Source organism: Puma concolor, chromosome C2 (assembly GCF_028749965.1).
Source record: "Puma concolor isolate L17-30 chromosome C2, mPumCon1.1.hap2, whole genome shotgun sequence".
Lineage (NCBI taxonomy): Eukaryota > Metazoa > Chordata > Mammalia > Carnivora > Felidae > Puma > Puma concolor.
The window spans coordinates 141,419,054-141,433,622 of record NC_141675.1 but is presented as its reverse complement, the minus strand read 5'-3'; the positions used below and the strand labels follow the sequence as shown (position 1 = coordinate 141,433,622).

The 14,569-nt window shown below is 40.6% G+C and overlaps 1 protein-coding gene across 4 annotated transcripts in view; it reads left to right on the top strand.

Moving 5' to 3' along the window:
* Positions 1-14,569, top strand: part of MRPL39 (mitochondrial ribosomal protein L39) — a 24,515-nt gene extending 9,946 nt beyond the window's left edge. Inside the window, exons 7-11 of one of the 4 annotated variants that reach the window (XM_086675782.1) lie at positions 2,517-2,582; positions 3,491-3,644; positions 7,876-7,923; positions 10,179-10,253; positions 12,993-14,569. In XM_086675782.1, the coding sequence (XP_086531908.1) occupies positions 2,517-2,582; positions 3,491-3,644; positions 7,876-7,923; positions 10,179-10,229 (319 nt within the window). In that variant the 3' untranslated portion in view covers positions 10,230-10,253; positions 12,993-14,569. Of the gene's footprint in view, positions 1-2,516; positions 2,583-3,490; positions 3,645-7,875; positions 7,924-9,460; positions 10,121-10,178; positions 10,283-10,363; positions 11,960-12,992 lie in introns of those variants that run through there. The other 3 variants (XM_086675780.1, XM_025913764.2, XM_086675779.1) reach the window with 3 other exon arrangements.

Genomic DNA, 14,569 nt, shown 5'->3' with positions numbered 1-14,569 from the left:
TTCTCTGTTTCTCTGGCTGGTCCGTCCTCATATCAGCTTGGTGGTGTGTTTCCCTCTGTTCCTTCCATCATGAGGTGATAGCATACATGAAGCTGTATCATTTTGCACGTTCGGCAGCCTTTCCTTCTCATCCTCTACTCTTTAAATGTGAAGGGTGAGATAGAGAATGCCCGTGGTCTGGAGGGAGCTAAGGGGAGAAGTGAAACGTTTACACAGCCGGGTGGGTCTTCGTCTTCTGCACCAAATTATCCATTAGGGAGATTTTCTTTGCCAGCATTTTATTTATTTATGTATTTATGTATTTATGTATTTATGTATTTATTTATTTATTTATTTATTTAAATTTTTGGGACAGAGAGACAGAGTATGAATGGGGGAGGGGCAGAGAGAGAGGGAGACACAGAATCGGAAACAGGCTCCGCGCTCTGAGCCATCACCCCAGAGCCTGACGCGGGGCTCGAACTCACGGACCGCGAGATCGTGACCTGGCTGAAGTCGGACGCTTAACCGACTGCGCCACCCAGGCGCCCCCTTTGCCAACATTTTAAATCCTCCCTGCGTTCTTAATTCCCTTTCTCACTCGGAAAACTTCCAGTTTACCTTTTACTAATTGTAACAACATAAACTATGTTTTAGTATTAATCTAATTGAAGCTATAACTAGTTAGGGAAATCTACATTGCAAAGAAAATAACATAGATGCTAGATTCTGAAGACAGAATATGCTCTTGCAAATTGTTCAAGGTTCTGGATTGGAAAATCTTTAGGTATTTGTGAATTGAGACATACGTTCTCGTAATGGTAGTTTATAATATTTTGCATAGCCTGGAACCAGTGAATTAGAAAGCAATAGGAATGTACTATTTTAACAGAACTAGAGTGCAGGTAGTTCTGTAGAACCAAACCACCGTTGATTCTATAAGAAAATTCCTTGGATTGTTAGAACATATCAAGACACTTCCAGTGCCCCAATTCTAGGGTCATGCTGTCCAATAGAGATATAATGTGAGACATCTAGAGAAGTAAATTTTCTGGTAGCTACAGTAAAAAAGTCAAAAGAAAAGGTGAAGTAAATTTTAATAATACATTTTATTTAAAGTGTATGTAAATGTTATTTCAACATGTGATCAGTATTTAGAAATTAATGATATTTTGTATTCTCTTTTTCATACTAAGTCCTCAGAATCTGGTGTGTTTTAGTCTTGAGGCACATTTCAGTTAGGACTAATTACATTTAAGTGCTCCATAGCTTCCATAGTTTATTTACTCTAGCTGTTCATTCCATGTGATTTCCCATCCCCTCCACTGGACTTTCAAAGTCCAGGAGAGGCTTATAGGACTTTGGTAAGTTAGTTGAATGTGTGGAAGGACGTAGGGATGGCTTGGGGCAAGTTTGAAGGGACAGAGTTTTGGATGGTTGAAGGAAGATCTGTGATTGGGCTTTTCTGCTGCAGGGAGAGTTTTAACTGGCTTCGGCTCCCCGGGGACAGGTGCATTTCTTCGAGTTGGGTCAAGAGAGACAGGTAGTCAAGGTAACTGGCATCCTTAGTAATGCATGGGGGCTTTGGCAGAAGGGGTGTGGGCGGTAGGTAGATGTTTGCACGTGAACTAATGCTTCCCGAGTTTGCCATATACAAACGTGATACTTTTTAGCACTCTGGCATGAAGAGAGAAGGCTCTTAGTAGTGAGTGGTAAAGTTATGGTTTGTACCTGGGCTGTGCAGTTCCGTCTGTGCTATTAGCTGTAGTGACAGAACTGGGTAGGTTTGAGAGACATTTAGGCAGTAGCATTGACGTGATTTGGCAATGCGTTGGATGGAGGGGGTGTGGTAGGTGAAGCAGGAATTGAGGAGATCCCTGCAGTTTTTCTCTCAGACACATGGGTGGTTGGTGGTGCCATTTGCTAAGCGAGGAAATTCAGCAATGAGGGTAAGTGTGGTGGGAAAAGAAGGAGCAAGTTTTCACTCTGTTTGAGAATTCAGGAGTGTAAGATGCTTGTGGAGCAGCCTAGTGTGTGTCCGGAAGGGTCTTAGATACATAGTTTGGGGCTCAGAAGAAGGATGTGGATTAGACGCTGAGATATGGAAGATAAGGACACAGAAGTGGTAATTAGAGCTGTGCGCATCAAGGAGCCAGCCCAGGGAGGATGCTTGCTTGAAAGGAGGCTTCAGGACAGGTCCCCTGAAGGGGACAGGGGAGGAAGAGTGGCCAGAGAGTTGAAATAACAAGCAGTAGGGAGTGCCACAGAAACCAGTGGAAATGAGCACTTTGACAGATGGAGGTGAACAGTGGAAATAAGGACAGAAAGGTGTCCATTAGGGTGAGGCCAGGGAGGTACCTATGGTTTTGGCGGAGCCGTGAGCTTGTGGCCAGACTGAAGGAGGTGAGGTGTGAAGAGGAGACTCCAGGTGTAAACCCGTCTGAAAAACTCTGGCCAACGAGTAAGAGAGGGGAGATGTCCTTAAATCCCTTTTTGTGCATTTAGGAGTAAGTCGCTTTTTCTTTGTTCCTCTTTAGGTACAAAACGGATTTCATAGAAGAGAAGGCATCTCAGAACCCTGAGAGGATAGTCAAGCTGCACAGGTAAGTAAAAATAAAGTTGCTGTCCTGCTAATTTATAGGAAGACTTAGGCAGTGGAATTGACCTGACTGAACGTACAGTTATGACTGAAAAAGATGAATCTGTGCCATCATTTGTTATTCTTGTTACCTTATTTTCTGTTGCTTTGTGCATTGTTTTGGTACGGTGGTAATTGGAAGGTTTAAATTCTCTTCAGGAGCCATTGTGGTTTCTGTTCCTCGTTTTATTGTTTCTTATTTCTATTTCCGCATTTCAAGAGTTGAAAACCATTGTTTAAAAATGTGATTTTTAAAACTTAACTTTGAAATTGGGCAAAATATTCATTGTTGTGAATTGAGCATAATTCACGTGTATGTGCAAATATGGATACTGACTGGTAACTACTTATGTTACGTGTAAGTGAAATAGGAATGTGCTGATACTGGGATGAGGGAGGTAAGACCGTGCATAATGGATTTGCAGAAATGACTTCATGGCCTGTATCTGTGTTCTCAGCTTCATGTTTTCATGACTCAGTTAATTTTTTTCTTTTAGAAAGCTGCTCTTTGGACAATCTGTCCTGTATAGTGAGTTCTAAACTCTATTACAGTGAGTTGTTATGAGGTCGTAGATGATCGGTTTTAGACATTGGATTCACTTGAGAGCATGATGTGTTCAATGATCTTAAAAATCTCTAAAGTTATATCAATGCTAGTAAGGAACAAGGTTTACTTGACTTTAATTTTCATAGTTTTAGCCGCTTCACTTGAGATTATTACGTCAGGGGCAATTAGAGATTGAATTGAGCCATATAGAATGTTCTTGATTGTGGACATTGCCTCAAAGAGAATGAATAGATTCTTTTTTCCCCCAAACTACTCTAAACGATTTGATTTTGAGGTTTTATTTGTTTATTTTTAAAATCAATCAGATTTGGTGACTTCATTGATGTGAGTGAGGGTCCTCTTATTCCAAGAACAAGTATTTGTTTCCAGTATGAAGTATCAGCAGTTCACAATCTTCAAGCCACGCAGTTGAGTCTTGTACGAAGATTCCAGGGTCTGTCTTTACCGGTACACTTAAGAGTAAGTAAAGCTGAAAGTTTCAGGTCGTCCAATTTGGGAGCGGATGTCATTCTGGTTCTTGATTTTATACTAATTTGAAGGATGTACATTTTAATTTTCATTAAATTTTGTGACACTAATGTTTTGTAAATTCATGTTTATGCTAAGAACAATTTTGCTCAGAATGTAAACGGATAATTCACAAAAGAGATATTAGTTGAAAAAGTTGAATCAAACTGAGGTAGTTATTTTAATTTTTCAAATTAATATAGGGGAGGGTGCATTGAGATTATTGGAGTGCATGTTGGTAAGACCCTCTAGAATGCCTTTTGGTCTTAGGTTTGGCATGATCTATTCATGACTCAGAGTCTTTTATTTTCCATATTGCTCCCACCCGTCACTAATTTTTTTTTTTTTTTTTTTTTTTTTACTTTAAATCCAAGTCAGTTAACACATAGTATAATAATGCTTTCAGGGGTAGAATTTAGTGATTCTTTACTTACATATAACACCCAGTGCTCATCCCGACACTGGCCATCCTCCTTAATGCCCCTTGCCTGTTTAGCCCATCCCCCCACCCAACACCCATCCAGCACCCCTCAGTTTGTTCTCTGTATTTAAGAGCCTCTTAGGGATTGTCTCCCTCTCTGTTTGTATCTTATTTTTGCTTCCCTTTCCCTATGTTAATCTGTTTTGTTTCTTAAAATTCCACATATGAGTGAAATGATATATTTGTCTTTCTCTGACTGACTTACTTCACTTAGCATAATACACTCTAGTTCCATCCACGTTGTTGCAAATGACAAGATTTCATTCTTTTTCTTCGCCGAGTAGTATTCCATGGTGTGTGTGTGTGTGTGTGTGTGTGTGTGTGTGTGTGTGTGCGTGCGTGTGTGTGTGTACACACACGTATATATTCACACCACATCTTTATCCATTCATCAGTGGATGGACATTTGGGCTCTTTCCATACTTTGGCTATTGTCGATAGTGCTGCTTTAAACATTGGGGTGCATGTGCCCCTTCTAATCAGCATTTTTTAATCTTTTGGATAAATACCTGGTAGTGCAATTGCTGGCTTGTAGGGTAGTTCTATTAATCAACTTTGGATTCTGAGATAGTTCAAAATCTTTGTAGGTCCACATGCAGTTACAAGAAGTAATAGAGAGATCCTTGATCCCTTTACCTAGTTTCCCCAATGCTGACACCTTGCAAACTTTCGCAACCAAAGTATGGACTGTGACACAGTGAAGATGTAGTACAGTGTCTTCACACGGCTCTCTCCTATTGGATATCGATAGCCACGCCCACTCTCCTCTGCCCCACTCCCACCTCATTGCCCCTGGCAAATACTCATCTGTTCTCTGTTCCTATGCATTTTCATTTCAAGAGTCTCATATGAATAGGATCATGCATTGTGCAGTCTTTTGGGATTGGGTTTTTTTCACTCAGTAGTAATTCTCTGAGGATTCATCCAAGTTGTATGTATCGGTAGCTTGCTTTCTCTTTCTTTCTTTCTTTCTTTCTTTCTTTCTTTCTAATTGCTGAGTAGTATTCTGTGGTGTGGATCTACTGTGGTTGGTTGAACCATTCACCCATTAAAGGACATTTGGGTTGTTTCTAGTTCTTTGGCTATTACGAATAAGGCTGCTATGAACATTGGTGTACCAGTTTTTGTGAATATACGTTTTCATCTTTCTGGGATAAATGCCCAGGAGTAAAGTTGCTCGGTTAGAAGGCACATATTTAGTTTTTAGGAAACTATCACACTGAGTTCCACAGTGACTGCCATTTTGCCATTCCTGGTATTTGACATTGTCACTATTTTTTATCTGAGCCATTATGGTAAGTTTGTATGATTTCTCATTGTGGTTTTAATTTGTGTTTTCCTGTTGGCTAATTGTGTTGACAACTTTTCATGTGTTTATATGCCATCTGTATATCTTTTTTGGTGGGAAATTTATGTTTTTTGCTTATGTTCTAACTGGATTGTTTGCTTTTTATTGTTGAATTTTGAGAGTTTTTTCCTAGTATATTCTAGATATCGGTCCTTTGTTAGATACATAGTTCGCAAATATTTTCTCTCTGTGGTTTGTCTTTTTATCTTCTTAACAAAAGATCAGAAGTTTTGCAGATCATAAATTTTAAATTAAAAAAAAATTTTTTTTTAATGTTTATTTTTGAGAGAGAGAGCATGAGCAGGAGAGTGGAAGAGAGAGAAGGAGACACAGAATCCAAAGCAGGCTCTGAGCTGTCAACACAGAGCCCAGTGTGGGGCTTGAGCCCATGAACTGTGAGATCATGACCTGAGGCGAAGTTGGACGCTTAACCGACTGAGCCCCCCAGGCTCCCCAGAAGTTTTTAATCTTGATGAAGTCCAGTTTATTAGTTTTTGTTTATGGATCATGCTTTTGGTGTTAATTCCAGGAATTCTTGGTCTGGATCTGGATCCCAAAGATTTGTCTTCCTCTTTTTCTCCCTGAAAGTTTTATAGTTTTATATAGGTTTGTGGTCCACTTTGTGTTAAGTTTTGTACACGGCGTGAGAAGGAGGTGGAGGTGCACTTTTCCTGCTTGTACATGTCAAGGTTCTCCAGCACCATTTTGTTGGAAAGGCTGTCCTTCCTCCAGTAAATTGCTTTCACCCTTATTAAAGATCAGTTGGGCATATTTAATGGGTCTATTTCTGGGTTCCCTGTTCTGTTCCATTGATGTGTGTCTCTGTCCTGCCAGTGTCACAGTCTTGATTACTGTAGCTGTAAATAGTTCTTCAAATCAGGTGGAATAATTCATCCCATGTTGTTATTATTTACAAAAATTGTTTTAACTATTTTCGGTTCTTTGCCTTTTCATTTAATTTTAGGATAATCTTTCTGATTTAACAAATCTTGCTGAGATTTTGATAGGAATTGAGTTAAACCCGTATAATTTAGGGAGAATTGACATCATTACTAAATTGAGTCTTCTAGTCTATGAACACAGTATATCTTTTGTTTAAATCCTCATCTCTTTCATCAACATTTTGTAATTTTTAGCATATGTTCTGTTTTTCACCACATACCTGCTTCCTGTCCTAGCTTTCTGCATTTTAGCAAATGGCATCATCATCTGCTTAGCTGTGAAGTGATCCTTGGCTTTTCTCTCTCCCTCCCAGCCATGCTCCGTCCCATCCAGCAGCAAGACCTTTCAGCTCAACTCTGAAACATGCCCTGAATACCTTCCATCACGTAGCGTCTCATCTGTGCTCACCACTCTTTCCAAGCCCCTTACTCATCACCGAGGATGCTCCCCCTCCAAAGCACATTCCCTGCTTAGTAGCCAGAATGGCCTTTTTCATACTCAAATCAGATCACGTAATCCCTTTGCCCCAAACACTCCAGTGGCTTCTTGTAAACAGATCCCAACCCTGTAGCCTGTCTCACAAAGGCCTGCATTACCTGGCCCCTGCCTGCCTCTCTGATCTCTCATAGCACTTTCTCTGTCGTCTGCTGTCTTCCAGCCACACACTCCGGGGTCTGCACCAGCAGTCCATTCGGCTGTCTTCCCTTTAAACATGCGATGCTGCTCTTTTCTCCAGAAGGGCTTACGTGTACATATAGTAATTTTACCTTTTATCATGGATTCTGCCAGGTCATTCATGTGACTTAGTAAAATTGATGTGGTCCTTATGCATTTGGCACAGTTTTCATCTGCATTCTGACGATCCCTTGCTATATAAAATTGTTAAGGATTAAGTAAATTGGTTTTATAATTTTATTATTGTCTGCGTTAGTTTTTACTTGTTCTTAGGGTAATTAGGTAAAACCTCTGGGGCTCCCATTTCAGTGTGAAGATATCAGTCGGTTTCTGATGAACCTCTCCTTGTGACTGCTGGTGGTGTGGAGAATGACCTCTAGCTGGTTGCAAATGGCTATTTAAGGAAAGAACTACAACCTGTGGGAAGATGGGGCACAGTTTTGCTTCCTGTTAGAAGAAACACTGTCTATGATGGTGATGATTAAGGACAAAAGAGGAAGAATGGCATGTTCTTTAAAAAGTCTTAAAAAAGACTTAGTCTTTTTTGCTTAAATGCCAAACAAAGTGGCTGTCCCATTAAATACCTTTTCCCCTACTCTAATCCACTTCTGTAACCACTTAACCTCATTAGTACTGCCTTCCTTTTTATGTGTTTGCTTGCTTAAAACCTATATAAGACTCAGCTACTTTTAACTTCATTGCTTTATTTAATTCATCGTGACTCTTTTCTTTTCAAGGCACATTTTACTATATGGAATAAGCTATTGGAGAGATCTCGGAAAATGGTAAGTATTTTTGACAGCTAATGCGTACTGTTCTATGAAGAAAGTTGTTTTGAAATTAAGCAACAACAACACAACAGTAAATAAAGAAATAAAAGAACACAGAAGAAAAAAGTTAATTGGTTGTCTCTGTAGCTAAAGCGGTGTTGTAGCTGTTGACCCCAGTAGTATCTTGGCAAGAGAAGAGCTGTAATTTGGCAATTCTCTTGTTTTTATTTGTGAATATTGTGGAAATGATGTTGTGGAACCTGAAGAAGAATAAGGGGACTGCTGTATAATAGCGATAGTTCTTACGGGGGTCCAGTGGTGTTAATTGGGTCTTCAAGAGACGGTATTTTTTGTAAGCTTAATGAACGTTTAAAGAGTGAGATTTGTCACATGTATTTTGAAGCTGCCTTGACTGTTGGTTGACAGATGTGCAAATTTCCTGGGTACTTGGGTTTGTAGCTCATTCTGTGTCATTAGTATTTACATTTCACAAGTAGGAATGATTATGTTTCTTGACCAGTTCTATCCCTGTTTACTCTTTCATAGACTAAGTACTTAGTCTTTAGTTACATTATCTGAGAGCTATTCTGTGTAGTCTGGCCTCCTTGAACTCATCCTGGTTATTGTAATTTTCCACTCTAGTCAAGCTTGCAAATACACTCAAACTTTTTTTTTTTTTTTAGTTTACATTCTTATATCACTTTATTTCTTCCCAGCTTTACTGAGATGTATGACACCTAACATTGTTTAAGTGTAAGACGTACCCTGCAATGATTTGATGTGTGTATGGATTGCAGACCGATTACACAACAAGGTTAGCTAGCATATCCATCACCTCACAGAGTGACATATCCTGTGTGTGTGTGTGTGTGTGTGTGTGTGTGTGTGTGTGATGAGAACTTTTAAAATCTACTTTCAGCAACCTTCAAATATACAACACTAGTATTCTTAACTCAGACTTGTTTTCTGGTTTGTTTATTCATGGCAGTTTTTCTGTCTGGACTCTGTTTCCCTTTCTCCTCCTGTATATAAATGAAACATCCGACTCATTCTTCAGTACTTCGTCCAAGTCTTACTGTTTCCATGAAACCTTCTCAGAGCAATCACTGAACAAATATCTATTCCTACAGTTTCTGCTGGATTATATGCCTCCTCGTATAGTTTTCTAATTGTTTCTGCTAGTACTTTTACATTCAGTCTGTGAACCCAGTCAGTGCTTGTTATGTATGTGTCATGCCAGGTTTTGAGCTCACCCTTTGGTATGTGGGGTTGCTTGGGGCTGGGTTGGGGGGCTGGCTTGGTAGTTATCTCAGAGGAAACTGCTTGCCTAAAAGCACGGAGAAATGGAGAGCATGGTGACTAGAACATAAACCTGGGTGTACAGTCGTATGGAGTGTGGGCGATGAGTCCAACAAAGTGAGCTTCTTGGAAATAGCATCTGAGGGGCTTGTCTTCCATGGTAGGGAATTTGCATGCCCCTCCTGAAGGTGATTGGAGGCAACTGGGAATTTGAGAGAGGAAGTGACCTATTGGTCGGCTATTCCTGTTCCAGAGCTCACTCTGGGGCAGCACGGGAGAAAGCTGTGACGTAAGCCCGCAGTCTGTTAGAGGGATGGAAGAGATGAGAGCCTCAAGTTCAGGTGTTGCGGTGAGAGCCCCGGGTAGAGTTCGTTGAATTCTTGTTGATTGAAATGTGCACAGAAGAGAACCTGGATTCTGCAGCGGCAGGCTCGGGTAGCTGGGCAGAGCCCCTCAGCGAGATAGGTAATGCACGACGTGGGGCAGGTTTTGGGGTGATGAGTATAGTTTAGCTGTTTGATGGATGTGTTTGAGTGACACAGACTAGAAATAGGGACACACAGGTCCCTATTTCTACTAAACCTGTAATATTCTATGTTTAAAATAGAATTATGTCTCTCAAGAAACTCTGTTGATTAAAAATACTGTGTTACAGCATTACTGGGCTTTTTCTCACACTAAAGATTTCATTTTGTAATTGAAAAATAAAACGACAAACTTGGGAAGCCTAGGTGGATGCCTCATTATATTTTGAGTGGAATTGTTGTACTTTACTTGATAATTTCTGTTGTGACCCTGGCCTTATAAGGTTTCTTCTTTTTCTACTTACCTTTCTTTAATAATTACTAACGAAGGAGAAAGACCGGGGGTCATTATAGGAGAAGGACTGTGGAATGATCTAAAATGGTGGGGGGAGGGTGGAACTAAAAGTTGTTTTTATTAGAAAAGTAAAGCTATTCATGTTTTTACAGGTAACTGAAGATCAAACTAAACCTACAGAGGAAAGTGCATCGACCCAGTAATTTCCTAAAAATTAAATATATATAGTAAATTAAAATAAAAGTTTTCTACAAAATGTTTGTGTGGGCTTATAAAGATTAACTGTCTTTTTCTCCCTAAGATTTATACTAATTTATACTTTTTTCTTTCTTTAAAGGATAAGACAGCTTATGCTGTTCACAATAAAAATTTTACGCAGAAACAACCCTGCGCCCTCCAGCTCCCCAATATAACACCTTGACATGTTTTCTCCATTCAGTTCTTTTTTCTACATGTATAAGCACATGTACAAATACAAGCGGAATCTTTTGAAAACAAAGGATCATACTAGTTTCCGTTTTTGCTATCTTATTTTTTTATTTTTGAGAGAGAGTGAGTGAGTGGGAGAGGTGCAGAGAGAGAGGGGGATAGAGGGTCACTCTGACTGCAGTGAGCCCGATGTGGGGCTCGAACTCATGAACCACAAGATCACAACCTGAGCCGCGGTCAGACACTGAACTGACTGGGCTACCTGGGCGCCCCCATTTTTGCTATTTTAAACAATGGCACGGTAAACATTTTTGTACAAAATGTTTAAGTGCTTTGCGGTTAGATTAGTTGAGTATTGACCAAGTTAACAATATTTCCTATGTTCTGGCCATGGTGCTAAGCCTTTCACATGGAATCTCTTATTTAATCCTCAAAATGTGTTGACAAGGCGTTTCCATTTTGTAAGGGAGGAAACCGACAGACTGTAGAACTGGCCAGTAGCAAAGCTGGAATGTGGACCCACGTAACTTCACCCGCATGCTCTACACCGCCTCACATATAAGTGACGTCAGAGGAATAGACTCTGGTAGTGGAATTATTGACAGATGCTACCAGAGCTTAGCCTCCACAAGGTTTTGCCAAATGGCAGTCCCAACAACAGTCTGGGAGTGCCTGCTTCCCGTGTCTGGGGCAAATCTTGATTATCAGCCCTTTTAAAACTGTTTGGCCAAAAGATTTCTTTCTGTTCCAGGTTGAACACTTTGCTTTCTGGGCTTAGTACACAGGTTTCTTCTGAAGATTTGATTTCTTCCCTGGGTGGGATCTACTTCCTAGAGACCATATCTTCCTGTTCCTTTGGGAACTTTCTCATTGTGTTGGAATCTCTAGTGAGTTCCATCTTAAGAAAAAGTGTCTAAGAGGTGAGCCCTTGCATGTCTAAAGGAGCTTTGTTTTGCAACTTACATGTGGCCAACTGGCTAGAGTTGTAGACTGAACTGTAATTTTCTTTTTACGCTTATTTATTATTGCGAGAGAGAGAGAGAGAGACAGAGCATAAGTGCAGGAGGGGCAGAGAGAGGGGGAGACAGAATCTGAAGTAGGCTCCAGGCTCTGAGCTGTCAGCACAGAGCCCAATGTGGGCTCAAACTCACAGACTGCAAGATCGTGATCTGAGCCGAAGTCAGACACTTAACCGACTGGGCTACCCTGGCGCCCCTGAAAGGTAATTTTCTGTCAAGATTTTGAAAGCAACTCAGGTTAACTTCTGGCATCTGATGTTGCTAATGAAAAGTCTGATACCCTGTCTGATTTTGTTCCTTTTTATATAAACTGTTCTCTTAAACCTGCCTTCCTCCATATTACCTGCCCTACCACACCCCTACATGCATACACACTTGGGGTACTTTTAGGACCTTGATGTTCTAGATGACCTAGATGTTTCATATCTATCTAGGTTTTTCATCATTCTGGTGCTTTCAATTTTGATAACTCTTTTGAGCTCTAGGGAATTTTTCTTTTTAAATATTCCTTTTTCTGTTTCTCTAATACCATTTAGTTAGGTTTTAGATCTGTATTTTACCCCTCTTTCTTTCTTCCTTCCTTTCTTTCTTTCTTTCTTTCTTTCTTTCTTTCTTTCTTTCTTTCTAATCTTTATCTTTTTAATTGAAATTCATGTTTAACAGACACAGTGTATCTTTCTGAACCTTTTTTTTTTTTTTTAAGTAGGCTCCATGCTGAATGTGGGACTTGAACTCGTGACCCTGAGATCAAGAGTTGCGTCCTCTACCAGAGAGCGAGCCCTCTGTGTGACTCTAAAGAACAGATAGAATTATATTCATTTATTTCCTGGTCCCTGAATTCTATCTTTCCTCAAGTGATAGATTTTTTTGCTTATCTCAATTTTTCATGTTTCAGGGTTTCCCCCCCAGCCTCCAAAATCTAGTGATTGTTGGTTATTAGTTTTAGTTGGAAAGGTGGTTATGGGGAGATTGGATGGCAGCTCTGTGGTCCAGGCAAGGTTTAGCTTTTGTGAGGATGAGTACTGATGCTGGCTGTCACAATGGGGATTTTCGAAATGCTAAAATGATGGGGTCTTCGGTTTCGGTGACCAATGCCTATATTGACCGCTCTTGTTCCTCCCAGACAGTTCTTTCACTTACGAGATCCCTCCAATATTTTGCCTGGGGGGAGGTAACCTGGACTCAGGCCTTTCTGTATTTGGAGATCGGAGATATGGGGTTGAGGTCAACTGGTTTGTATATAGACCTCTAATCCCCCTTTTAGCTCCTCTTCTGTCTTTTACCACCTCTGGGCTTCTCCAGGCCCATCGGCTCTCTCTTCTGATGGGCTCCCTCCACATCCAGTCTAGGTGGTGACATCCTCTACTGTTGTATTAGTCACATCTTTTGGAGATTGCTGGAAATTTCTTGTCTACTCCTGCTTTCCTCTCCCATCCCCTTTGTGGATTTATACTTTGATCTTTTTTTTTTTTGAATTATGAGCTATTTTAAACAAAATAGTTGTGTATTTTTATACAGAGACATGCAGAACTTCACCCTTATGTGAGTGGACATCTGTCATGCTTTTCGGAGACCTAGCACTGTGTGAACATCCACTCTGGTGACTTCCCCCTTTATGGATCTTATCTCAGCAAGTGCAAGAGTGGAACTTACTTTCCGAAATTACCTGGCAGCTGGGGCTCAGCCAGGCTTCACGCCCAACATGGGACTTGAACTCACGATTCTGAGATCAGGAGTCGCATGCTTTACCAACTGAGCCAGCCTAGCTCAGCAAGAGTCACCAGCAGACACACTTGTGTGACATTTGGGAGTGACACCAGGAAGACAGAGTGGCACATGGGATGCACTTTGTCGAGGGGAGCAGTGACTTGTGGCTTCCAAGGCAGCAGTGCTCCAAGGGTGCCAGCAGGTCCCCCTCTGCAGCCACTCTGGTGTAAGGGCATTTCTTCAAGCTGTGTAACCCGATTTCCAAGCCTGGGCCTGTCTGCGAGCCATTTGTTTCCTGCGTAAACTAGCTAGAGCGGATCCCGTCGTTCACAACTGGGCTTGTTGACGTGTGGCCACTACCCAAGTGTAACCATTGTTAACCTTTTCCCTTAGTTACTTCAGATCCTTGTGTTTTTAAATAAAAAGCTACCTCTTCATTGAAAATCTTCCTCTTCTCATTTCCTTCCAAAAACTGCTCTCCTTTTTGTGCAGAGCTGGACCCTTCATGATTTGCAGTGTGTCGTATCCTCCGTGTTTTAAACTAAACGCAGTTGGTTTCGTGATACATGTCCCTTTGAGACGTCTTACTCAGCATTATGTTTTCACGTTTAACATGTTGATACGTGCATAGCTGGTCGATACGTGTAGTATTCGTTGTATGATTAATCCCATGATTAATTCACTTCTCCTATCGGTGGCCATTGAGGGTGGTCTTTTTAGTGTTACAAAAAGAACATCCTTGTGTAGGTTTCTTCGTGTACACATTTGAAGGGGAACATGCATCTTCAACTCCACTAGATGTTATTAGTCACGCCAATAGTTGTACCAGCTTACTCCCTATCAGCGGTGAGAGTCCTGTCTCCCCTCCCCCTCACACACACTTGCCATCGTCAGACATTCAGGTTGATTGGCTCTGCCTGATCCTGTCTTTTGATTTAGTTTGTTTAATACCGAACAGAACAGAGACCATGAGCATCTTTTCATTTGTGTTTTATCCAACACGGTTTCCTCCTCTCTGTGTTACCAGTTTATAGCCTTTGCCTCCCCAACTGGATCTTTTGTCCTTTTAACAGGAGTTCTTTATATATTCAGAAACTTAAACCTTTGCCACTGTACATATCTTCTCTAGGCTGGCTTACCTTTTAACTTTATTGTGCTGGCTTTAATTTTACTGGGGTCAAAATTACCCATTTTTTCCTTTATGATTTATATGTGTTTAAGAAATTTAAGAAAGCCCTTTCTGACTTGTAGCTCGGGGTGTTGTGTGGAAATGACGAATCACTAAATTGTACACCTCAAACTAATATTAACACTGTGTGTTAACCCACTGGGATTTAAATACAAACTTGGAGAAAAATAAAAGGCATTGTTCTGTGCTTTGTAATATT